This window comes from Acanthochromis polyacanthus, chromosome 11 (assembly GCF_021347895.1).
Source record: "Acanthochromis polyacanthus isolate Apoly-LR-REF ecotype Palm Island chromosome 11, KAUST_Apoly_ChrSc, whole genome shotgun sequence".
Taxonomy (NCBI): Eukaryota; Metazoa; Chordata; class Actinopteri; family Pomacentridae; genus Acanthochromis; species Acanthochromis polyacanthus.
Window position 1 is genome coordinate 38484324 of NC_067123.1, and position 27149 is coordinate 38511472.

The window sequence follows — 27149 nt, forward strand, 5'->3', positions numbered from 1 at the left end:
TTAACCCTCCTGTTGTCTTCATTTACAGGCACCAAAAAAAGTATTGTTTTCCTTGTTTGAAAAAAATCCAAAAATTCAGCGAAAAAAATCCTCAAATTTCTGAAAACTTGCAAAAAATTCAGGAAGAAAATTCCTTCAAAGTTTTCCTTAAAAGTTCTATTTTTAAAAATCCTCCAAATTTGGTAAGAAAACTCTTGCAAATATTTTTTTTAAAAAATGAGCAGAAATCTTACAAAAAATCTTAAAAATATCTGAAATGAAAAAGTGATTACCTATACACATCACTTGAACTTCTGATATCTTCTTGAAGAACATTAAAAAAATCATCAACATCAGGAGTTTCACTGTGAAAACATGTTTTTTTTTTCCACATTTTCAAACTTTAAAACAGGTCAATTTGACCCGCAGAACGACACGACGGTTAAGAACCAAAAGCATCGCCGGAAGCACTTAAAAAAATGACATCTGTGGAATCAAACGATCCTTTTTGCTCTGAATGACAGCAACAGATATCTCCAAAATTAAAGGGAAAAGTTTCTCACAGCTCAAGGACGAAAACAAGTCTTGCGGGGATCAAACAACATTTTCCACAAAGCCAGGCGTGACCTCGTCCCTGTCGGATTTTATTTCTTTTCCTCTGCGCCGGCGCTTCACACGGGCAGAAGTATTTTACATTTAGAAAGCCTCCTGTCTCTCCTTGTCCACGTTTCCTCCTCCGTCCCAACTGCTAAGTCATCTTATCTCCATAATTCAGCGGCCTGATGCACAGCTGCCTGGCAACGATCCGAGAACAACATCTCGTCTCGAAACAAAAGGGGTGAAAGCAAAAAAAATAAAAAATAAAAACGCTGCAGCTAATGGGCTTACGGTTTGGCAGCCAGGCGGGCGTGCTATCATGTCTTCATCGTGTCTATCATTTTCGCTTCGCAAACCCAACTTCAAGCCTAATCTCTTGCAATTAATCACTCTAAACCGACTCCAGACAGGCTATTAAGAAGCGACGGGGGGAAAAAAACAATCTTCTCTTGAGAGATAAGCAGGGCAGAGTGACGACTGCTCCCAGTGCATGGAGACGCAGCAGATGAGGACGGAGTGGTAACCAGAACTGACAGGTCTGGTGACTGAGGCGCAGAGAATTAATGAGGATCTGAACCCTCAAACCAAGTCAAAACTGATAGGAAATTTCAAGTGGAGAGCTTTTTAATTAACCGGCAAAGTGCTTGTAGGTCTGCAAACGGAACCACTTATGGAAACAGCGCACTGCAAAACTTTAAATCTTACCAAGACTATTCGTCTTATTTTTAGTCGAAACGTCTCATCCCGCTTGATTTAAGATAAATTCTCTTAACATGTGACATTTCAGCAGATTTAAGGCAATGCATCTGGTGAAACAATCTTGAAATCATCTTGTTTTGGGTTGAATTCTACAAGAAAATTCAAAATGAGTTTAATCCTCACGTCTTCCTGCAGGTCAAATTGACCCGTTTTAAAGTTTAAAAATGTGGGGGAAAAATGTTTTCACACTGACATTTTTTATGTCCTCATTTTCAACATTTTTGGGAAATTTTTGAACATTTTTTGGTGGAAAAAAAAGAAATGTTAAAAATGTTTCTTTAAGAACATTCACACAAAAAAAATCAACCAAAATCCAGCGAAATTCGCTGGATTTTGGTTGATTTTTTTTTGTGAATGTTCTTAAAGAAAATGTCAATAGTTTTACTGATATATATGGAATCACTTTAGATATTTTTAGGAATTTTTTTTGGAAGACTTTCACTGATTTTTTGAAATTATTTACAAGAACTTTCCCGCCAAATTCGTGGGATTTTTTAAAAATCAAACTTTTAAGGGAAACTTTTAACGAATTGCTGGAATTTTTTTCCTGAAGGTTTTGCAAATTTTCTGAAATTTGGGGAATTTTTTTGCAGATTTTTTTCGGATAAGGAAACGATATTTTTTGGTGCACCAACAGGAGGGTTAATACATTTCAAATTAGGAGGTTACATGAAAGCAAAAATCTATTTTGAATGAAAAACTGCTTCTTCTTTTTTTTAGCATATCTGGCTTATTTTAAGAACATTTAAGCTTGACAGTCCTGGTAAAATACAGCTTAAAATAAGTTTTTCCAGCTAATTTGGAGATCAAGATTCTAAATATCAAATCTTACTTCAAGAAATCTTACCAAGTTATTTTTCACTTGTTCTATTTGCAGATTTTTTTCCACTTATTTCAAGGTAAAAGTTCATTGAAACAAGTTTTTGTTTCTTGTTTTGAGAGGGGCTTTTTTTTTTCCAGTGTGGTAGAACTGCAGAAACAAACAGGCTTTATTCCATACACTAGAAAAAATGCCCCTCTCAGAACAAGTAAAAAAAACTTATTTCAAGGAACTTTTACCTTGAAATAAGTGAAAAAATCTGCCAAAAGAACAAGTGAAAAATGGCTTGGTAAGATTTATTGAAATAAGATATGATATTAAGAATATTGAGATCTTAAAATTAGCTGGAAAAACGTATTTTAAGCTCTATTTTAGCAGGATTGTCAAGCTTAGATGTCTTAAACCTCCTGTTGTCCTCATTTATGGCACCAAATATGGTGGTTTCCTTGTCTGAAAAAAATCCAGAAATTCAACAAAAAATTCCCCAAATTTATAAAAATTTGCAAAATCTCCAGGAAGAAAATTCCTTAAAATTTTCCCTCAAAAGTTTCATTTAAAAAAAAAACAAAACAAATTTAGCAAGAAATAAAAAAAAAAATGTAAATATATTCAAAAAATGAATAAAAATCTTCAAAAACAAAATCCTAAAAATATCTACAGTGATTCCACATATATGAGCAAAAGTTGTAGTATTTTCTTTAAGAACATTCAGGAAAAACATCAACCAAAATCCAGCAATCGCTGGATTTTGGTTGATGTTTTTCCTGAATGTTCTTAAAGAAACATTTTTTTAACTTTTTTTTTTTCACACCAAAAAATGTTCAAAAATTTCTCAAAAAATGTTGAAAATGTGGAAGTTTCCACTGTGAAAATAGATATTTTTTGTGCATTTTAAAACTTTAAAACGGGCCAATTTGACCCGCAGGACGACACGAGGTTGAAACAAGATAATTTCAGCTTGTTTGACTTAACAAGATATTTAAGATGCGTTGTCTTAAAACACGTCCCTCCATCTTTCTGAAATGTCATTTGTTGAGTGAATTTAGCTTAAATCAAGCGGGATGAGACATTTGGACTAAAAATAAGACAAAAAAAGACTTGGTAAGATTTTGAGTTTTTACAGTGTACATTCAGGGATTAGTGGGACGGCAGAGTTCCATGTGGACGAACACGCTGCCACTTCTCCACTTCCATCACCTCCACAGTTTATCTTGGGCGACACTTTTACAGCTCGCACGTCGATTACTCACCGCTGCGGCGGCTCTTCCCTCTGTCACCCGCCATGTTAATCAGCATTAAAATATACAACCAAAATGCCAACAAAGCTGAACATACGGTGAAGAGTGAGTCAGTGTCAGGCCCGAGAGAGCCAGAAATATCTGCTGAAGTCACTGCACCAGCGTCCCACCTGAGACCAGAGCAGAGACCACAGTGCAGCTCTGTGGAAGCAGTCCGGTCAGAAAGAGCAGCAAGACTTCACCGATGCAGTTTAGATGTTCACTCATCTCTCTAACGGTTGGGGATTTTTTAAGAATAAATCCAGCTTGTTACAATTTGAGTCAAATTTCTGTAGTTTTGTCCTTACATTATTCTACAAACAGTCCAACAAACACATCCTACAGCTACACCGCAAAAACTCTAAATCTTACCAAGTCTATTCGTCTTATTTTTAGTCAAAATGTCTCATCCCGCTAGCCTAGCCATGCTACACCCATGTTTCTGACGGCACAAGGGTCTAGGGAGGCTCGACAGGGAGGGAAGCGGGCTAAAAGGTTGTCTTTCAAATCCCTCTGCAGCAATTGGGTAGATATACAACCAATCAACGCAACAAATAGGCTGACATAGTTCCAAGAGCGCCGGCGGATTGTAGCTAAGTCCCATTAGCTTCCCAACCAGCGGAGCCGCGGAGCCAACTGGTATATTAAGGATTTGCCATATCCCGTCGGCATAAGTCCAAATACGTCTTTCTTCTCAATGAAACACTTCAGTGCCGTCCTTTGTTTATCTTTCAAGTTGAATTTTAGCTTCAAATCTTTAAGGGCTGTGGCCAAAGCCGAGTCGAAAGATAACTGTTTATTGTGCGCCGGTTGTTTCTGTCAGAATCGTCGCGCCTCTGTCATCACTTCGTTACGCCCGCCTTCTGACTCTACACTTCATGGTGATTGGTCCGGCCAGTTTTAGGAGCATCCAGCCTCGAGCCTTATGGAGGGTAACTAGACCCACCCTGGCAGAGAATTAAATTCGTTGCCGTGGGTTGTCTAGTGCGGCTAGGCTATCATCCTGCTTGATTTACGATGAATTTACTTTACAAGTGTCATTTCTATCTTGTTCAGTCAAACAATCTTGAAATTACCTTGTTTTGAGTTGAATAACCCTCGTGTTGTCCTGTGGGTCAAACTGACCCGTCTTAAAGTTTGAAAAGATGTGAAAAAAAATATATGTTCACAATGAAACTTCTGATGTCCACATTTTCAACATTTCTGAAAAACAAAACAACAAAAACATGAGACAAATGACAAAAGTAAGACAAAAAAAACAACAAAAATGAGACACAACATGACAAAAATCAGACAAATGACACAAAAAAAACAAAAAAGAGACACATTTTTGAACATTTTTTGGATGTAAATAAAGAAAAGTTTTTAAAAAATGTTTCTTTAAGAACATTCACAAAAAAATCAACCAAAATCCAGCGAAACTATTTGAAGTTTTACTGATATATATGTAATCACCTTAGATATTTTTTAGGATTTTTTTTGTAGATTTTTACTCATTTTTTGAAAATAATTACAAGAACTTTCTTGCCAAATTTGGGAGACTTTTTAAATAAAATTTTTAGGAATTATTAGAATTTTCTTCCTGAAGGTTTTGCAAATTTTCAGCTTTTTTTTGCTGATTTTTTGGATTTTTTTCAGACGAGGAAACAATATTTTTTGGTGCCTGTAAATGAGGAAATGAGGTTAATACATCTCAAATTAGGAGGTTACATGAAAGCAAAAATCTATTTTTGAGTGAGCTTTTTTTTTTTTTTTTTTTTAGCATATCCGACTTATTTTAAGACACTTAAGGTTGACAGTCCTGGTAAAATGTAGCTTAAAATAAGTTTTCCAGCTACTTTTAAGCTCTCAATATTCTAAATATCATATCTTATTTCAAGAAATTTTGCCAAGACATTTTTCACTTGTTCTACTGGCAGATTTTTTTCACTTATTTCAAGGTAAAAGTTCCTTTTTTTCTTGTTTTGAGAGGGGCATTTTTTCCCAGTGTAGCCAGGCTTATTTGAAAGAGATGAATGATAAATGTTTCTGATCCTGTTCGTGGTCTTCATGGACCGGATCTCAAGGTGCAGTCGGGGGGGTTATCCAAACTGCCAGTTTTAAACTAATATCCAACAAGACAAGGGTCATGTGACAAAGACGGCTAAACATAGGTGAAGGCATCTAAAGGCTCAGTTTCTGGGCATTTGATTCCTGCTTCCCACTCAGTGCAATACAAACTCCAGCAAGTCTTTGGAAATGGCACAACTATGACTAAAAGTAGAGAGAACTCGAAATTGTCTTCTGGTCGACAGTGTTGTTTTTAAAGTGCTTTAGAAATAAAGTTGGATTGTGTAGTATAAGAGAGTTAAAATACCACAAACATTTCAAATAAAAGTTGAATTTCTTTGGTTACTTATATTATGAACATTACAAGTGTCCAATGGTGTTAACAACACTGCAAAAAAAAAAAAAGTAACTACATGATTTAGGCATTTTAAAACTTACATTTTTAGATGTTTTTTTTCCATGTGCTTTTATCTGCACAGCCTGCAGTTCAGCCAAAAAGTCCCTGATCTATCAGCTGAGTCAAAAAAAGGTTTAATGTTTGGGCCAAACAAGTGTACAAGCAACTGAAAAAGTTTTTTTTTTTTTATATTGAGACATGCAGAATAAAGTGACTTTGATGAAAAATCACCATTTTCAGTTTGGATTCACATCATTCTGGCGATAGAACAGCACGTCACAGATGAGTAGCTAAAGGATAAAAGTAGAAAATCTGACAATTCTTGACATTTTTTACAGCTCCTGGCTCTGGTAAATGGTGGAAAACAAAATTCCCTTCAAACGCGCCATCGAGTTTTAGGGTTCAGAGGGTCAAAAACAAAGAGATGATGTATTACGCACCCAGCAGTCTGCTTTAAACTCTGAGCTACAGATTGTCAGCTGTCTGCAAACAACATTGAAGCCACCAAAAGCACTGAAAGCTCCTGTTAAACATTATATTTACTGTAATGGAACACCTGATATTTCAGTGAACTAGCTAAGCTAACCGCCAACCCCTACATCTCTTATAGAAAACAGGCAAACTCCACATCCATCCTCTCCTTCAGTGCTCACCAGCAGACCAAAACCAACCACAGACTCACTGCATTTTTTCTCTCAGCATTCTCTGCTTCCTTTTAATCTCATAATATTTTGGCGCTCCGTTGATCTGCACCATTTTATGAAGCGTCGACGTTATCTTTGCACCGTTATTAGCTGGGGGGGGGCTACAGAAACATCCAAACACAGCAAAATGTGGGAGAAAACAGGAGAACACAGGCCGAGGGCAGGATCTCCGCAGATAAATCCACCACCGCACACTTCTAGCGGCTCATAAGTGATGATTGAGATTACTTTTTAAGGAAACCGCTGCTAAAGAAGCGGTTCTGCCGTCATCACCCACCTCTTTGACCTCCAGCAGCCGTCCTGGATACTGACTCTTGGCCCGCCGAGCTGCAGCTGGAGATTTGTGGTGGGTGATGGTGACGATGTTGCTGGGCGAGGCGGCGTGGCCCAGGTGCCTCTGGGAGGCCGGGGACGAGGACGGGGTGAGGTGGGGGAGGAGAGAGAAGCTACGGGTCCGACCGGAGGATGAGGAGCCCTGAAGGGGGGAGGAGGGGGTGACACAGAGGGGGAGAGAGAGAGTCGTACGGGGATTTAAGCATGACAAGAACATGGAATAAAGGAAACAAAACAGAATGATTTAAAGCAGGGGTGTCAAACATGAGGCCCACGGGCCAAAAGTGGTCCTCCAGAGGGTCCAATCCGGCCCTCAAAGAGTAAAAATTAAACAGAAGACATTAACTGCAGATTGTAGATTAGTAAAACTAGAAATTTAAAATAACTTCTAGATCATGACAAGTTGTTTTCATTATAAAACAAAATACTAAAATGGTAAACGGTTGTATTTATATAGCGCTTTTATCCAAAGCGCTTTACATGATACGTCACATTCACACACTGATGGTGGAAGCTGCCATGCAAGGCGCTAACCACGACCCACCAGGAGCAATCAGGGGTTCGGTGTCTTGCTCAGGGACACCTCGACATGAGCTCGACGGGCCGAGGATTGAACCGGCAACCTTCTAGTTACAAGACGACCACTCTACCCACTGAGCCATGCCGCCCCATAAATAAAATACTAGATTGTTCTTTTGTCATTTTGTGTCTCATTTTTGTAATAATGTCTTGTTTTTGTCTCATTTGTCTCATGTTTTTGTCGTTTTGTGTTTCCTTTTTGCCTCGCTTGTGTTGTCTTATTTTTGTCATTTTGTGTTTTGCTTTATTTGTTGTTTTGTGTTTTGTTTTGGTTGTTTTGCGTTTTTCTGTCTCGCTTGCATATATGTTATACCTGTAAGCAGGGGTGAAAGTAGTTTTAAATTCTTGCCGGAACTATTACCATTATGTCCGTCGATGCTAACCGTTGTAAATCCTGTTGAAAGTTTCTCAGCCAATCACAAGAACGTGTGGAATTTCAGGTGTAATTTGCTCGCCCCGTCCCGGCGCAAGCGGCGCTTATTGACGTCTATTGACGAGTTGTGGAAAATGTCCCAGTGCAATAAATCAAGCGCACCTATTTGCTATTGGCCATAGCAGTCGCTGTGTTACGGAAGTAGACACGCATGCGCACTCATGTACTGCTGAGTGAACTCCAGTCGATAGTAGGCAGCGTATCCATAGATACCGGGGGAAGAGCGGCGTACCGCCACCGGGTCTTTTGCCGGTACGCAGTTCCGGACCGTTCCGGCTTACTTTCACCCCTGACTGTAAGCTAATGAAGTGCTAAGTTTATTTTCCCTCTTCTCAGAAATTTAGAAAGCACAAAGTTGTAGCTTTAAAATGTGTCAACAACATTAAACGATAAAGTTTAAGTTTTTTTGTCCCTGATATGATTTGAGTGATTTAATATTTAGTACGTACTAGTATATAGCATCTTAGCTAGCAACAGGCACAATGACAAAGACTTATGTGGTGGCTAATGACGTCCGGGCTAAAGCTCATGATTTATGTGTTGCTGATACACATCAGTTAAAAAATGCACCAGGACATCCCTAGTCTTAGCTTTTAGATCTGTATCTGTGTGTCCTAGCTTCTTCTAATTCATCAGATGCATGCAGATGTGCTACAACCACCAGCCTCCACTGTGAGAGAAGCTCTACTACAGTGAAATTATCTGAATTTAAAGCACAATTTCAACACAAATCTCTTTAATTTTGTCAACAGTTGCCCATTAACCTTCCACAAAGAATCCTTTTAAATGGAATTAGTCGTGCAAGAAACTGCAGCAAATCCTCGCTAAGTAGAAGCTGGAAGAAAAATGGCAATATGTGGATTATAAAATGCATTCATGTCTAGTTTAATGTGTGTTTAGCTGCAATTATTTCATCTCACAATATTAATTTACTTGCTTGTATTTGTGTGATAGAGAATCACAACTACTAGAACGATATGAAGAAAGAATGCATGAAGGGATTTAAACGGGTTCTTTATATCTTTTCTATAACCCAATATATCTGGCGCTCGTCACTTCACAGCATTTTTTCCTGACACAAGCAACCGACTGAGTTTTATTTAAAAAAAGGCAGAATCATCCTTTTGCCGTTTTGTTTGTCTCTGCACCACTAAAGTCACGTCTCATCCTTCATTTTGAAGCCTCCTTCTCTTCCCCTCTGTGGCTCTCGTCTCCTCGGTTTGCTGACCTCCGAGTTCAAACCGGCAGCAGCCACGTCAGAGCATCTCTCTCCTCCGTCTTTACTCCCTGTTAGCTTACAGCAGCACCGAGGAACAAGGAAATTTATCCCTCAGAGTTCTGGTCACCAAATAGATCAAATAAACAACGACTTCCACCCCAGAGCACCTCACTGAGAGCCAAACGACCGGCCTTCAGGCTGCAGTAAACCAGGAAATCAATCCAACGACTAACCAGCTGCTGGAACTTAACAACACGCTTGTTTTGTTCTTTATAGATAGACAAAAACACCAAGTTTGGAGAGAAAACAAGACAAGAAATCGTCTTAATATGACAGTGAGAATATTTTTTTCCTGCATCCAAATGCTAAAAAGAGGGAGTCCTAGCGGGGCGCTCCTTCTGTAATCATTTTAACAGAAAATAATCAGCTTACAGGAGGGAACACTGGTGTATTGTGCGACACTAAGCCACGAGTCGTGAGTAAGCAGAAAAGGGACGGCGTTTTGGGAGCGTGAACAGATAGACGCCGAGGTTTTGTCCTCCGAAAACTGGCACAAAGCCCCGAGCATTTCAATAAACTGGAACAGACAGAACCGAGAAAAATCAAAGAGGAAAAGGAAAGGAGGGGCAGGAAGGTGGACAGACGGGCAGGAAAGTATTGGACGAGTAAATATATCAGTTTGACTCCTAAAAGACTAATTTTATAAAAAAAATCAAGCTAAAAACATGAAAGCATATGGAAGCGTGCACCTTGTTTTAGGAAGAAAATAAGAAAAAAAAGATTTCTTCTCTAAAATTACAACAAATTAAACTGTCTCTGTAGGTTCTCATTCATCCAGGTCATGGTTATCCAAAGTAGTTTAAATCAATCCACTTTAAGAAAGTTTCTCGAAGACGTTTCACCTCTCATCCAAGAAGCCTCTTGGTGAAGGATCCTGATGTTCTCTACAACATGCTGAAGAACCTGCTGGCTCAGATAAAGACTCATCCTGACGCTTGGTCCTTTATGGAACCAGTGAAGAAATCAGAAGCTCCAGATTATTATGAGATCATTCGCTTCCCCATCGACCTGAAGACCATGACAGAGCGACTGAAGAACCGATACTACGTGACCAAGAAGCTTTTCATCGCCGACTGTGGTGAGTACAACCCCCTAGACAGCGAGTACTGCAAGTCCGCCAACACCCTGGAGAAGTTCTTCTACTTCAAATTAAAAGACGGGGGCCTGATCGAGAAATGACTCTCGATCACTTTAAAAAAGTTTCTTGAAGACGTTTCACCTCTCATCCAAGAAGCCTCTTGGATGAGAGGTGAAACGTCTTCAAGGAACTTTCTTAAAGTCCAGTGGACTAATTTAAACAACTTTGGATAACAAATTAAACTTGATTTTAGTAATAATTTGAATTAAAATGATTTCAACCCCAAAATCAGCAACAGGAAAGGCATGATATGGTTGAGAAAACAAAAAATTAAATCATCAAAATTCCATTAGAAAATGTTAAAACGGAAAAGAAATGTCAGATTTTCTACTTTGAGACAATCATTGAACTGCTCATCAGTGAAAGCTGTTCCTTCGGAATAGATGCAATTTTAACCTAAAAAAACCCACTTCAAATTCAGTAAAAACTATAAAAATTCTGCATTCCATTAATGACTCTGCTGTGACCAACTCCACTCTGAGCTCCCTCTGGATGTCTGATCTTCTCCTCCTATCTCTAAGGCTGACTCCAGCCGCCCTACAGAGGAGGAAGCTCATTTCAGTCGCTTGTATCCGCGATCTCATTCTTTCGGTCTCTACCCAGAGCTCATGACCATAGTTGAGGGCTGGAACGTAGATGGATGGTAAATCGAGAGACTTCCTCTTCACTACGGCAGTTCGATACAACGCCCTCATTACTGCTGACGCCGCACCAATCCTCCCGTCCATCCTGCTCCATTTTCCCATCACTCGTGAACAAGATCCTGAGATATTCGAACTCCTTCGCTTGGAGAAGCAACTCCTCCCAACCCAGAGGGAGCAATCCACCGGGTTTCCAGCAGAGAACCACGGCCTCGGACTTCATGGCATTAGAACTTTGCTTAATTGCACACAAGACATTTTTGATTTCTCTCTACTTCTAGTCATGGTTGTTCTGTTTCCATGGAGGCACACAGTGAAGGGTTCAGAGGGTTCAGAGGGTTAATCCTGAATTTAGTAGGGCTTTTCTCACAGCTCTCGCAGATACTTAAAATTAAAATTTGAGCCTCTGCATTCCCACTCTTGGTAACTTTAGAGCCACAGATTCATCTCTACCTGTGAGACTCCACTCAGGGTAAATAAAGTCCACTTCCTGCCACTTCCCAGGTGATCTCCTGCCACCCGGCTGTGGGCGGACTTGGCCCTGTGTGCGGCAGAGTGGGTAAACAGTGCAACGGTCAGCTGCTGACCTGCCATTTTCTGCTCTACGGCAACAACACTAATTACATGCAATTAGCTCTTCAGTAATAACCCTGGTTGGAAGGCTTGAAAGTAGTTAAATGCCTACACACAGGGGGGAAACCTCTGAGGCAGCATTTAGGCCGCAGTGAGGCTCACTTTTCACTGAAATTGGTGCAAATTCAATTATTTTAAGTAGATTTCCTGTTTTCCAGCAAGATCTTCCTACCTTAGCAACAGTAGTTACCGCACATCACATAAATAGAGCTCCTGTACAAAGTACAAAGTCCACAGTTTGACGCCCTTCCAGTCACAAGCTGCATTTCAGGTTCAGAATATAACGGCGAGCACTCAGCTAATTTATCAGGTCGCTAATCAGCTTGATAAAGTGCAGCTGTGCTTCCCGCCTCGCTGAGCGGCTTCACTTCCTCCACCTGCAGCCGGCTCTGAAAACACACCGAGAAGCTGCAGAGGGGTGGACACGACCACGACCACGACGACGACGACGACGACAGAAAAATAAGCCCCGTTTCCCACGTCGGAGTGGGAAATGTGCAGGGGTAAATTCTAAACTAATAATAGCGGAGATTAATTTAGCTGCTTCAGTTTAACCCCACAAACTCCAAGCAGTGTGTGGTGTTTATTTGCATTGGTCACTTTTTTTTTTCTTACTGTGGGTTAATTTTTTACTCCAAGATAAAGTCCTGTATCTCTATGGAAACAGTACAACTATGAGTAGAAGTAAAGAGGACTCAAACGTGTCTTTTGTACAGCTATAATGCCATAAATGATATAGACAAACCAACTTCTTTGACTTGTTTAATCGGCAAGGACAACATTTGTCCACGTGCCAACAGGTGAGTCAATACATAATTGCGGGACTTTTTGTATCATAGTTGACATTTTTGGCCTAAAACCAACATGGCCGCCTATAACCAAACACCACATGGCATTTTTACACAAAGATTCTTCTAAATATTAAATGTATATATAAAACTGAGTAAAACTGAAATTGAAAGTTATTTCTAAAGATATTGTAGTAAACCTGTTGACTACGTTATATTAAATAAGTCAGAAAGCCTTGGAGTCTGGCCAGTCTTTTCTTCAGGAGGAAATGACATCATGTGGAGCAGGTCATGTGATCTGGAATTAACACACTTCCTGGAGAGGTGTATCTGTCTATCTGAAGTATCTGTCATGATTATCTTAACTTAAAAAGAACACAAAAGTATAGTTGAATCAGCTCATTTTATTGTCGTTTAGCTACGGTAAATAGAAGGTGGTTGTTATTAATTTGGGGCAGTTATTTAGTTGACATTTTAGTGATATCCAGTCATTTTTATTAATAAGTGATTGTCTTCATAATAAATAATTACGGAATTTGTAAAGATATGATCATAATGAACATTAAAACATTAGTTTATCCCATGGACTTCAAAAGTCCCGCAAATATATTGACTCAGGTGTTACCAATACTGTAAAAAAAACAAATACATACTGTGGATATTTCACTGTTTACGTTCTTAATTTGGTTCTACTCTTGAATACACAGCCTGCAGTTCAGCCAAGTCTGACCTAAATAGTTTTTGAATTTTTGCCGTGTGACTGTTGAGTCCAGATGAATCACTAAAGTTTTCACAGTTACGCTAGAAAATGCAGAATTTTTTGTTTTTTACAGAATCCAGTTTGTGCAAACTGTTTATTTTTTGGCAATTTTTAAACGAGGCATGTAGAACAAAGGGATTTTGATGAATTAAAATGAGTTCAGGCTTCTAAGTGTCGACCTTTTTGGACACAGCGGCAAGAAATAGATCAGTTTAAAGTGCCTTGAGGTATGTTTAAATTCCAATACAGTTTTTATATTCAATAAAGTTTCTGGCTCTGATAAATGGTGCAGTTTTTAAACTTTTTATAGCTTTGGTTGGTTCAAAGGGAAACTGGAGGTTGTGCATGTAAGGGGAGAAGGCCCAGATGAATGTAAAACTGGTTTGAAGTATGCTAAATGGCTGTTCGAGCATTTTTATGTGGGTGTAGCTCAGCTCAGTGAATGCAGTTATATTGTGATTTTTCTCATCTTTCCATGCACGGTCCGCTCAGTACTCTAAAAGCAATTCTTCTGCTCTAAAATCTAATATCTGCAGATGCTTTCCTGGGCAGTGCAGAGGGAAGAGGCACCTATTTGGGCTCAGATTTCTTATTCTGTATCGCACCGCTGGATTTAACCGTGAATCTCCAAAACCAGGACACAAAAAAACACAAAACCAGCCGGTGTAACCATCAACCTGTGGGGCTCAGCTGTGGCTGGAAAGGAGAAAAACCGGCGTACTGACCACCAGCTGCGACCTCTCATAAATTGGTGGCTCTGCAGTGAACAAGGTCAATGATGGGAATCTATACAGAGATCCCACGTCTACTCGCTCGTTACAGACTTATTGCTTTATTGAACACCGGTTTCTCCCACTGTCGGTGTTCTTATTCCAGAATGTTACAGGAAACAGAGAGGAAGGAAAACTTATGCAATCACGTATTTTACATCTTATATTTTTAATGAACTTCTATTACTTTGTGGAAATCGGTTTCCACTTTGACATGAAAGAGTCTTTTTTGTGAATTGTTGTTTAAAAAGCCCACTTATATCGACTCAATTCTGGAAAACAGGAACTTTCTAAAGCACCAAACAAGATGAATTTGACTTAAATGTCCACTGAAGCTCCATGAAAACACCAGATCTGTGTGACACACATTCTTCAAATTAATACATGAAACAGACATGACTATCATAGTTTTATGTTGTGTACAGGTGTGACTGTCACTAAAAGCCTTTGAACATTAGTGAGGGTAAACATCATGTTGTCTTCTGTTGATTTTGTGGAAGTTTGGTTCAAATCTGCACCGTGTGATGGGAGGATAAACAGAAGAAAAGCCGCTAATTCCACATGCTAGTAAAGATTACGCTCCAGAACAGTTATTCACAGCTGGACTTTAAGTTCTACTTCACAACATGAAGTTTTAGTGTGAAAAATGTGTGGATTTACTACTCTTGCAACACAGTTTTACATTTTTACTGAACATTTACAGCCATCTCTACCATTTTCTCCACCCTACTACTGTACTATCAACGGTGCTGAGAAGAAAAGCAACAAACAAACCTCATTATCGCTCCTCTTATCGACTTGAAAACCTGAATCAGTCAACTTTCATTTAGTTTCTCATAAAGACTCGCGTGAAAAATGAATCCCTGACCCTGTTGTTTTTTGGGGGTTTTTTTTGTAATAAATAAATCCTCCTTTTCTGTGTTATCAGAGATGTAGCCGAGGACGCCTCATCAGCGGAGAAGCTGCGATAACGATCTGAGCGGCAGACAGCGCGGCTCGAGGAAGGATTAGACCACAGCAGTGGATACAGTAACGACAGCTGGAAAAAACCCGACAGTCACCGAACGGGAACAAAACGGCCGCTCAGCTCCATGGGGCAGCAGACAGACGGCTTCCTCCTTCCACTTTTCTTTGCTCATCCAATTTCCTCCCATCTTCTGATTGCTTTTCTCATCACGGCTGAGTAGAGTAATTGGACGTCCCCCTCTTAGCTCCAGCTGTGCGGCGGTTTCGAGTATTTAAGAGCTACGTGTTGAATCAGCGAGGCGGCATGATGAGGATGCAGTATTTAATTGTTTAAAAAGACACACAGACTGGAGAGACCTCAGCAGGGGGGTTGTGGAGAGGTTTACAGGTCAAGCTGTGCTTGCGGTTGTTGACTCACCAGCGCCTCCTGGCCTCCTCCTGCTCTCTCCACGCTCAGGTGTTCGTCGGAGCCCTTCAGCTTCCTCACCTGAAAGCAAACGCACATCAGCTGAAGGAGAAAACGGTAATATCAGAGATATCTAAACGGTCTGCTGAGCGTGAAACGATGCGAATAACGCAGAGAAACACCGAAGACAGACTCTGAATGAACAGGGAGGAGTTTCACTGGTCAGAATTATGTTCACACAGTGAATTGGATTCTTTTCAGCAAACTCGTGCAAGTTGTAATCAAAGGTATTTTCAGGAAAACAACCGAAAAACGTTACATTAGAGGGGCGAAACATGAAAATCCTTTAAAGGGGAACTTCGTTTTTTTTCAACCTGGGGTCTGTTTTCATGTCATTTCATACAAGTGAGTGATGGAGAAATGAATTTTCAACATAGCTCCAGTATTTAGCCAGGCAGGCAGCTTAGCAGCTCAGCTAGCAGCTCAGCTAGCGAAAAGTATGGGGCAACTGGCCTCCCCCGCATCAAAGTCCGCCCTAACGTGCTTTTTTTCCCCACACTGACCTCCACATTACCTGGTGATCGCTCTTTGTTGTGGTCTGTATCCAAATCTCAGGACGCTAGAAAGCAAATCTCGTTCCGAAATCGCGCGATAGCTCGCGCCAAAACACCGGTTTTGCTTTCTAGCGTCCTGAGCTTTCGATACAGACCACAACAAAGAGCGATCTCCAGGTAATGTGGAGGTTTTCGTTCACTTCTCATCTCTAGTATGTTGTGGGACACTCGTTGAGACTATCCGAGCCGGTCAGTGTGGGAAAAAAGCACGTTAGGGCGGACTTTGATACGGGGGGGCAAGTTGCCTCATACTTTTCGCTAGCTGAGCTGCTAGCTGAGCTGCTAAGCTGAGCTGCTAAGCTGCCTGCCTGGCTAAATACTGGAGCTATGTCGAAAATTCATTTCTCCGTCACTCACATGTATGAAATGACATGAAAACAGACCCCAGGTTGAAAAAAACGAAGTTCCCCTTTACCTTCAACAGACAGCTGCACCACACCATGGGAGTTTCATCCAACAGCCAACAAATACTATTTCTTTTGATTAGCAATTCTTTTATCTGACAAAGTAAGGAGTCACCCTTACTAATATTACTGGATAAAAAGAATTGCTAATTAAATATAAGACAATGACAAAATGAGCATAATCAAATACATACACCAATATGCTGATGACCCTGTGCTTTATGCCAACATCTCAGTCAATCAAAAAGATGTTTAAAATTAAAATAAACCTAAACATATTCATAAGTAGAAACACCTAGAAAGCAGAGAAAATTCAGCGTAATCCATCAACATGTTCAGGCATCATCTGTAAAACCATCATGTGTATTTAAGAGCCGTTTGAAAACACGCATTCTTAAAGAAGAAAATCAAACTTTAAATGTGACTGAAATGTGTCGGACATTGGAAAATCTGACACTGCAATATTTATTTTTTTCTGAATCTAGGGCTGGGGGATATGGCCAAAAAAAATCTTGATTTTTTTAGTCATCTTGAATGATTACGATTTTAATGGATTTTTGTTGTTTCTTTGCGGTCTGTTTGCTATGGCTAGTGCTAGCCATGCCGCACTCCCATAGCTGCCAGCACTCTTCCCATTCTTTAGGATGCCTCTGTCCGAGGTGCAGAAAGAGGTTAGTTGTGCTGCTACTCTTCGTTTTCACAGTACTTTTGCAAACCTTGCACATGACTGTAGTTTGCTCTGTGTCAGTCTTGTCAAAGCCGAACCACTTCCATATAATCGATGTAACATGAGGCCCTTTTCTCGCGAACAACTCTTCGTCTGCTGTTCTGTCCGCCATGATGGGGGTGTGAGTGTTTTGGTGGAAAGAGATGAGAGGCGGAAGCAAACGCCAGTGCACAAGTCACGAAAGGCAGAAGAAGAATCTGTACTGTTATATATTTAAGCTCGCCTCGATTTTACGATTTGGCAAATTTTCAAATCGTCGGGTTTTAAAAATGCGAATTAATTCGATTTATCGCCCAGCCCTATCTGAATCTAAACAAAATTGTCCCCAAAACTTCTCGCTTAATGAATATCCACACATTAATAGACGCTGCAATTTACCGACGGTCCCTAAACGCCTCACATTCTCAGCGACACAGAGAAGATTCTAGTCTCCATTCTGTTAGTGAAGAGCAGCAGCTCAGACAGATGTGTGGCAAAAAAAAAATTGACAAGAGTGAAATCAGGTCAGATTGAACAGAGAAACAGTAATGTCCGTGTTGAGCTAAAATCTCTCCAATGAACCCTTAATAAGCCTCACAAAGCGAGGATTTGTAGCAGAACAGCTGCATTGCACTGCATCAGATTGTACAGATGTTCCTAATTACGCTGGTCATCAAACAAGCTCCAAAACACCGTACAAACACAGCTACAGCCTCAACTTCAAAACCAAAAGTTTTATAAAGAAGCAACAGTAAAGTTTGGATTATTTCTCCGGCTCATGCGCCGCTGGTTTCCATGTTGTCACCACCAGCAGTGGAGCTCCACGAGGAACTCTATAACAAGCCTCATTCTCCACTGGATCAGGGGAACAGGAATACACCCCACAGAGATACAGTCGCTCACACACAGACGCACACTAATCCCTGAAGCCCACGCGAACGCAGAAAAAAAAACACCCAAATATTAATCCATGAAACCCGTATTTTAAAAAGAGAGCAGCTGTGGATGAAGGCGGTTCTACTACACTCGACATAATCTGTCAGGACGATATGAAGAGGACAGTTTAGCTCGACATAAAGCGGCAGCAGCGACTGCACCGCATTTCCATAAATCACTGAGTCTTATGTCAATGGAGCTGCCAGAAATACTCCCGAATTAGACGAGCAAGACAAGTTTCACACGAGCTCTGCAGAGGGAGTCGATCCTGAATTTTTCATTTTTTCCACCCCCCTCTTCTGCTGCCTGTTTGACTTATTTTCCTCACTTGTCATCTGTTTTTGGGTCTCATTTTTGCTTCCTACCTTTCATTAATTGCCTCTTTATCGAGTCGTCTGCTTCGTTAGAAAGTCAGACGCTCAAAGTTTGTTTTCCAAGCCGCCGTCTGCGGAGACGTGGCATTTATCGGGCTGACATTTATTAAGGTCTGAGGCTGCAGATTTGTTCGGCCTGATAAGCCTTCGGGTAGAGAAAGTGGAGGAGAGTCTGGAAATGAAAGAAAGCTCTGAATAACACATGAAAGAAGACGATGATGATGCATGTGGAGCGTTGAAATTGAAGCCCTCCTACTCAGCTGATTCAGTCATTACTTTCATGTCGTCCGTTTCTGCTCGTTTCATCAGAATGAAAGTTCAAACCCCAAAATGCAACTAATTAGTGAATCCATTACCTAAAAGCTATTAGGACATCAGCGTCTTCATGGGTGTATTTTAATTATATTACAAGCAAATCTCCATAATTAGGCTTCGTACAGTGTACAGCTGCAACAGTTGTCTGGTCCTTAATTACAAGTATTATTATTATTTTTAACTATTTAATTATCATTTTGATCGTTAAATATTTGACCCGAGTAATTTTTGTTCTCAAATTCCACATTTATTTCCTCTTCTATGACATTAAACAAGACAACTGAGGACATTAATTTGAACTTTCAGGAACACTAATCAACATTTTTACCCATTTTCTAATATTTTTTGGACCAAACGACCAACTGAGAAAATAACCAGGTGACTGAACAACAATAAAAATAATTATTAGTTGCAAGAACTTGTTAAGTAATTAGAAGAAATAGCATTTTAGTGCATCAGGATTAAGGAACAGTGAAAGCAAGACAAAAAAAAAATCTGGTAAGATTTTAAATATCCAGTAATAAAAATTCAGAATTGCATCTCTGTTTTGAAAATCCATGTCCAAGTTTGTAAAGTTCCTCCCAAACACTCAGACAGGAAGTGAGTTTAAAACCAGCGATTCACTAAATGGGACTAAAGAAAAGAAGAAAAACAAAACAAAAAACTAAATGTTTCAGTTCGTAAATCTACTGGCTGGAAGTTTTATGAGGAACTCTTTATGGATAGAATCACGTTAGCATCAGAGTTTAACAATTTATTTATATTATATTATTATAAAAAAAGGCAGTTTTAGCAGCTCAAGAACACGAGAGGAGAAAAGAATGTCAGGAAATAATGTTGGATTCACAGAAAACTGGAGTCTCGAGCGACTTTACGCCGTTTAAAATGAAAAAGACAGAGAAGGAATGTGTCACTAAAAGCCAGCAGAGCAACAGAAGTGAGAGGAGGAAGGCAGGACTTCCTTCAGGCACTTCAGAGGGTTTCCACCGAGTGGAGGGCTCAAACTGCTCATGAATCTAACCTGTAAAAATGGAAACTGTCACATTTATAAACAGACACCAGGGGACAGGATCCTCTGGGGAAGACTTTTCCGCTCGCTTGTCTTCCTGAGGAGCAGACCGAGAGGCCGGACCAGCGACATGTTTACATCTCTGTCAGCGTGTTGGAGTGTGTTTGTGGTTGTTGTGTTACCTTGGCACTGCTGTCCGAGTGACGTCTGGCACAAGCTTGGAGCTGACTGATCCAGAACTGCTGCTCCTTGGCGTCGGAGGCTGCGAAGGAAAGCAGAACGAAATGTAAGTATGAAGACTAAACACTTTCACCGCCGAGAGAAGCCTACATACACCGGTAAAGACCATGACTATCATGACCGTTTGAGTTTCCAAAGACTGATAGAATGACTGAAATATGTTTGTCACAAAAAAAAAGAAAAAACATCCGACAATCTGGTTCTCTCATAGATTATATAATTGTGGGACTTTTTGTAACATAGTTGACAGGTATCAACACACAAAACAACCACAAAAAGACTCAACATGACCACAAAATACACATAATGACAACAAAAACGACACAAAGTGACCACAGATAAACACAAAATGACTTGAGATGCATAATTAGCATAAAAAAGATACAAAATGATGGGAGAGACACAAAATAACTACAAAAAGTTGCAAAATGACCAAAAAAGGCCTAAAATGCCAAGAAAACAGACTGAAAACAGCCAAGAAGGAAACAAAATAAGCACAAAGACACACAAAACAATCGCAAAAAGACATAACATGACCACAAAAATGCACATAATGACAAAAAATGACACAAAATTACCACAGAAACGCACAACATGACTCGGTGAGACAGACAACTATCATATAAAGATACAAAATGACAAGAGACACACAAAATAACTACAAAAAGTTGCAAAATGATCACAAAAAATGCACAAAATGACCACAAAAAGACCTAAAATGCCCACAAAACAGACTGAAAACGACCAAGAAAGAAACAAAATAAGCACAAAGACACACAAAACAATCGCAAAAAGACATAACATGACCACAAAAATGCACATAATGACAAAAAATGACACAAAATTACCACAGAAACGCACAACATGACTCGGTGAGACAGACAACTATCATATAAAGATACAAAATGACAAGAGACACACAAAATAACTACAAAAATGCAAAATGACCACAAAAACACCTAAAATCATCACAAACCGACTGAAAACAGTGATAAAAATGCTCAAAATGAACACAAAGCGGTCTGAAAATGACCAAAAAGGGAACCAGATGACCATAAAGACACACAAAACAACCACAAAAAGGCACAACATGACCACAAAAATGCACATAATGACACAAAATTACACAAAATTACCACAGAAACACACAACATGACTCAGTGAGACAGACAACTATCATATAAAGATACAAAATGATGACAGAAAATTGCAAAATGACCACAAAAATGCACAAAATGACCACAAAAAACTTAAAATGTCCACAAAACAGACTGAAAATGACCAAAAAATTAAAGAAAATGAGCAGGTCATGTTATTTGGATTTAAGACACTTCCTTCAGAGGTGATGTAAGAAGCTGTGTTAATCAAATTTTCTTAGCGGCGTGACCTCTTCACTTTCTTGTGAGTGATTACTATTGACTACAGCTGGTGACCCCTTTAAATAGGATCCACTCATTAAACCACAAACACTATAATGAGGTAGTCTGAGGGGCCGAGTATAGATCTCAAAAAGCAAATCATTGATTTAAGCACATCAAGAAGGTCGCTTGGGAGCCATTTCAAAGCAGCTACAGATCCCAAAAACATCTGCGCAAACAACTGTAAGTATATAGTCCATGGTCCAGTTGTGTCACTGCTATAATCAAGAAGAAAACACAAACTGTCATCTGCTGCTGAGAGACGACTGGCGAGGATTGTCAAGAGTCAACCGACGATCCCAAAAAAGCAGGTTTGCTGCTGGAATACTGGTGTCAGTGTTTTCCATCACAAAGAGCTCCTGAAACAGCATCTTTAATAGGGTGGACCCGAATATCCGAATATTCGTTCACTACGGCGGTATCCGGATATTAATTTTGGTATCCGAATATTCGCCCCCCTGCCACAAGCCCCGCCCCCCATCGGACGTTACGGGGCGGAACGAATATTCGGACATTCGTCTTTAATAGGGTCCAAATATCCGGAGGCCAGAAACCACTATTTGGGCCCGCCCTAATCTTTAAAGGCTCCACATGACCTTCTGGAGTTCTGGTTTGTGGTTAGATAAAACAAAAACTGGGCCACAATCCGGCAACAATGACCAGAAATGTGTTTGGAGGCAAGAAGTCCTTAAATCCGTGAAGCATGGTGGTGGTATTATCATGCTCTGGAGCTGTTTCCTACCAATAGAACTGCTGCTTTATACAAAATAAAAGGACAATTAAAGCCACTTCCTGCTTTAAGAACCCGCAAACTGTGATGAAGAAACAAGTCTGCGTCAGAAAACCAACAAATTTAGTTGAATTGCAGCAAGTTAGCTACCAAAACGTCCACACATTTAACCAAATATTCGTTGTATGTGTATGTTTGACTCAGCAAATGTCAAATTTCCAGAAGACCTGTAGCAAATTTATGAAAGAGCCAAAATGCATGACTGCTTTTGTTGTTTTGTGACAAAGATGCACGGGTTTCAATAATTCCATCATAGAAAATTCTGAGTTAAGAGACACTGGAAACATTAGAAGCGTACGTAAACTTTTGTTCGCCGAGTTCAGTCTCAGGTCAAGTAAATTTAAGAAACCCGTCTGCCTTTAAGTGTACTACCGTTCTGGTTTTATTACCGTACTGTGACTTCCATCGGCGCAGATTAACTTTTAAATTATTGCCCAGGATCCATCCAGAGCAGCTGGAGGAAGAAGAAACTCATGCAAACAGGGTTCTTTTAAAATCTGAGACTCATCCTAAGCTGGTTTTATTCAATGAACTGTCATGTTTTAGAGCCAAACTACTGTTCAGAAGGGATGCCGACAACACAGAGTCAAAGGTTAAAAGTGCAAATGTTGAATTGCTGTAATATTTAAGACGCTCAGGTCAGGTTCTTTCCATATTCTCAAGGAATTTTTATTCGTAATACATTCCAGCTGGTAAATAAATAGTGTACTAATTCCGGAAGACAGTATTTTAATATTATTTTTAGCAACAGAAGAGTAAATTTATAATATTCCTGCCTGTGAACGATAAATTAAACCTTAATGTTGGGTAATAAAATGGACTAAACTTTAAGTCAGCGCTTAAAGTTAAAGTCAGATGGAGAACAAAAATAGCTGAGATAAAAATAAATGTTTTCCTTTTGGGATCTGATGTAAATTTTCTGAGGAAGGATGAGGTCAACAAGGAGAGAAAAGTATTTATGTGTGTTTTTGTTGCTTATAGTTCAGGCTGTAAAGCAGGAAGGTCAAATTCATTCTAGTTCAGGTTCCACATTCAGCCCGATTTCATCTCTGGTGATCTGGACCAGTAAAAATCACCGATAAATCATGACAACTCCAATGTTTCCCTCTGTTTTAGAGCAAAAAAATATGTGTTCCCAAAATGTTCATGTTTAAGGAATTATCTTTTTACAGAACATCATGAACAACCTGAAATTTATGAAGAGAAATAAGTGAAGTTTAGTCACCTGGAACTGAACGATATAGTGTTTTACTTTATGATCAAAACGACGAAAGTCAGACAAAAATATAATAAAAACAAGACAAAATATTACAAAAACAAGACGCAAAACGACAAAAAATGAGACAAACGACACAAAACAAAGAGATAAAAAATTAGACAAAAAATTTACAAAAAGACAAAAAATGGACTAACGACAAAAACGAGACAAAGAAACCACAAATGACACAAAGACTAAAAATGACAAAAGTGACAAATAAAAGAAGAAAAAAGTAGAGTAAAAACACAAGCAAGACAAAGAAAATACAAAATGACAAAAACGAGACACAAAGCGACAAATGACAGACAAAAACAACAAAAACACGACAAAATATTACAAAAATGAGACACAAAACAACAAAAAATGACACAAATGACAAACCAGACAAAAAAAAAGACAAAATTCGACAAAAAAAAATTACAAAGTGACAAAAACGACAAAAACGAGACAAAAAAATACATAAATGACACAAGAGCAAAAATGACAAAAGCCAGAAAACAACAAACGAGTAACAACAGAAGCGGGACAACAACAAAAAAAAAAAACACAAAACCACCAAAATGAGAAACAAAACGACAAAAAATGAGACAAATGACAGACAAAAACACAATAAAATGACAAAAACGAGACCAAAAATGACAAAAAAAATGAGACAAATGACATGAAACCAGACAAAAAAAAAAAGTGACAAAATTCGACAAAAAGTTACAAAGTGACAAAAATGGAGACAAAAAACAATTACACAAATGACAAGAGCAAAATGACAAAAGCCAGAAAACAACAAACAAGTAGAGTAACAACAGAAGCGGGACAAAAAAAAACAACACAAAACCACCAAAATGAGAAACAAAACGACAAAAAAAATTCCATGCCCGAGCCCCTAATGAGACAAATGACAGACAAACACACAATAAAATATGACAAAAACGAGACCAAAAATGACAAAAAAATGAGACAAATGACATGAAACCAGACAAAAAAAAAGAGAAAAAATTTGACAAAAAGTTACAAAGTGACAAAAAAAATGGACAAACGACAAAAACGAGACAAAAAAATTACACAAATGACACAAGAGCAAAAATGACAAAAGCCAGAAAACAACAAAGAAGTAGAGTAACAACAGAAGCGGGACAAAAAAAACACAAAACCACAAAAATGAGAAACAAAACGACAAAGAAAATTAGACAAATGGCAAACAAAAACACAATAAAATGGCAAAATCGAGACCAAAAATGACAAAAGAACAATCTAATATTTTACTTTATGATCCAAACAACTTGTCATGGTCTAGAAATGATTTTAAATCTGCAGTTAATGTCTTCTGTGATTTTTACACTTTGAGGGCCGGATTGGAGCCTCTGGAGGACCACTTTTGGCCCACGGGCCTCATGTTTGACCCCCCTGCCCCAGACATCCGTGATGAGGACGACCTGCTGGGTGTCAACGATCTCATTTACTATCATAAAATGAGCGACTCGCTGCTCATCTCCCTGAATATCTGATGCTGTTGCTTCCTGTCCTGAGGGCTGCCGTCTCATCTGGATCTCCTCATTTTCTCCTCTGTGCTAAATTAAACATTCAGTATTCAGCAAACAGCGGCCGATTCATTTGGACGCTCTGAGCAGCGCAGGAAGCAGCTCGATCCTCTGCACGCTCATGGCTTTCCTCCTGTCGGCTGCTCTGATATCTGAACAAACAGACTTGCTGACTAACAGCTGCAGCAGAAGTCGCTGACTGTCGACACCCTGCAGGTCACACCGGAAGACGATATCCTTCTGATCCCATTTCACTGACTAATTATTAGAGAACAAGGTCTTGGATTTGACTGATAACGTTCAGAAAAGTTTCAGCTGGAGGTCGAATCGGTTGTTTCACGTCATTTCTTTTTTAATACTTTCTGCTACTTAAGGAACCAAAACCGTCACATTATTAAGTACAAACATCTTTTAATCCACAAGATGCTCTGAAAACTCACCACAAACAATCCTATCAGTCAGAAACAAAAGGGGAAGGTGTGCAGCAGCCAATCAGCACACCTGAGCACAAAGGTGCACTTGATGTATCCATCATGACAACTAAAGCCTCGATTCAAACACATGAAAGTCAAACTGCATGAGTTTAAGCAGAAAAATGCATTTAAGGTTATTCAAGTGGAAGCTACTGATTTAGTCCATCTTTCCTTTTTGGTCATTTTAGTCCATTTTGTTTGCATTTTAGGTCTTTTTGTGGTAATTTTGCACATTTTTGTGGCCATTTTCAGTCTGTCTCTGTGGTCATTTTGCATTGTTTTGTAATTATTTTGTAATTGTGTCTTTTTGTGGTTGTTTTGCAAGCCTTTGTGCTCATTTTGTAGCTTTTTTGGTCATTTTCAGACTGTTTTGTGGGGCATTTTAGGTCTTTTTGTGTTCATTTTCAGTTTTTTTGTGGTCATTTTGCGCCCCTTTCTGGCCGTTTTCAATCTGTTAGTGATCATTTTAGGTGTTTTTGTGGTCATTTTCCACATTTTTGTGGCCATTTTCATTCTGTTTATGATTATTTTAGGTGTTTTTGTGGTCATTTTGCATTTTTTGTAGTTATTCTGTGTCTCTCTGGTCATTCTGTGTCTTTATACGATAATTATCTGTCTTACGGAGTCATTTTGTGCTTTTCTGTGGTCATTGTGTGTCATTTTTTGAGTTTTTGTGGTCGTCTTGTGTCTTTTTTGTTTGTTTTGCGTGTCTTTGTGCTCATTTTGTATCTTTTTTGTCATTTTCAGACTGTTTTGTGGGCATTTTAGGTCTCTTTGTGGTCATTTTCAGTTTTTTGTGGTCATTTTGCGCCCCTTTGAACTAATCATATAGAGTTTATATAAAGCGACACGAAATAAATCAGAGGGTTTGAAACATGACAAACAGGAGAGGAAATTAGAAATAAAGAATCTTTGATACACAGATCTGTTTTTAGGTTGTTGTGCTTTCTTTTAAATCTTACATTGTTGGACAGATGTTGGATAACGTCAACATTTTTTTGCAATTACACAGAGAAGTTTAAATGATTATTTTGTGGAACCATCTACAACTCATACGGATATGAAAGACAAAGGTAAGAAACCACTGTTCTAATCTTTTACTGTGACTTGATATCTGATCAAACGTGTAAAAACTTCGTCCTAAAACGAACTACAGCAGTCAAGTACATGCAGTGGAGAAGAAAGAACCACATTTTACTCTGAAAGGTCAAGTAGTAAAATAGAAATACTCAAGTGAAGTACAAAATAAACCTCACAATCGTACGTAAGTACCGCGCCTGAGTAAATGTACCGAGTTAATTCCACCGCAGCACTCTGGTCTCTCTTCAAAAACACTGTTAAACTTTACAGAGTATCATTTATTCAGCTCCACAAGCATCAGATTCAAACATATTCTACCGACATAATGACTCATGACTCACAGCAAACGAACACTTTAAACTTCTGCTCAGCTCAAACAGTTGGATAAACTTAACTCTCCTGTTGTCCTGCGGGTCAAAATTGACCCATTTTAAAGTTTAAAAATGTGGGAAAAAAATCTATATTTTCACAGTGGAACTTCTGATGTCCACATTTTCAACATTTTTGGGGAAATCTCTGAACATTTTTGGTGGAAAAAATAAATGTTAAAAAATGTTTCTTTAAGAACATTCACATAAAAATCAACCAAAATCCAGCGAATTTCGCTGGATTTTGGTTGATTTTTATGTGAATGTTCTTAAAGAAAATATTAGACGTTTTACTGATATATATGTAATCACTTTAGGTAT

The 27149-nt window shown here is 39.0% G+C and overlaps 2 protein-coding genes and 1 long non-coding RNA gene across 5 annotated transcripts in view; 2 read left to right on the plus strand and 1 right to left on the minus strand.

Moving 5' to 3' along the window:
- Window positions 1-27149, minus strand: part of LOC110961995 (oxysterol-binding protein-related protein 10) — a 133088-nt gene that overhangs the window by 79407 nt on the left and 26532 nt on the right. The window contains exons 3-5 of one of the 3 annotated variants that reach the window (XM_051955776.1): window positions 19849-19928; window positions 15321-15389; window positions 6860-7057 (exon numbers count right to left, since the gene is read on the minus strand). In XM_051955776.1, coding sequence (XP_051811736.1) covers window positions 6860-7057; window positions 15321-15389; window positions 19849-19928 — 347 coding nt within the window. The remainder of the gene's footprint in view (window positions 1-6859; window positions 7058-15320; window positions 15390-19848; window positions 19929-27149) is intronic. The other 2 variants (XM_051955778.1, XM_051955777.1) reach the window with 2 other exon arrangements.
- The window catches only part of rps5 (ribosomal protein S5), a 256311-nt gene that overhangs the window by 49147 nt on the left and 180015 nt on the right, over window positions 1-27149 (plus strand). The window lies entirely within an intron of this gene.
- LOC127536161 (uncharacterized) lies at window positions 19815-26304 on the plus strand. Its single transcript, XR_007945151.1, has 2 exons — window positions 19815-19952; window positions 24715-26304. It is a non-coding gene; the product is annotated as an uncharacterized LOC127536161 (long non-coding RNA).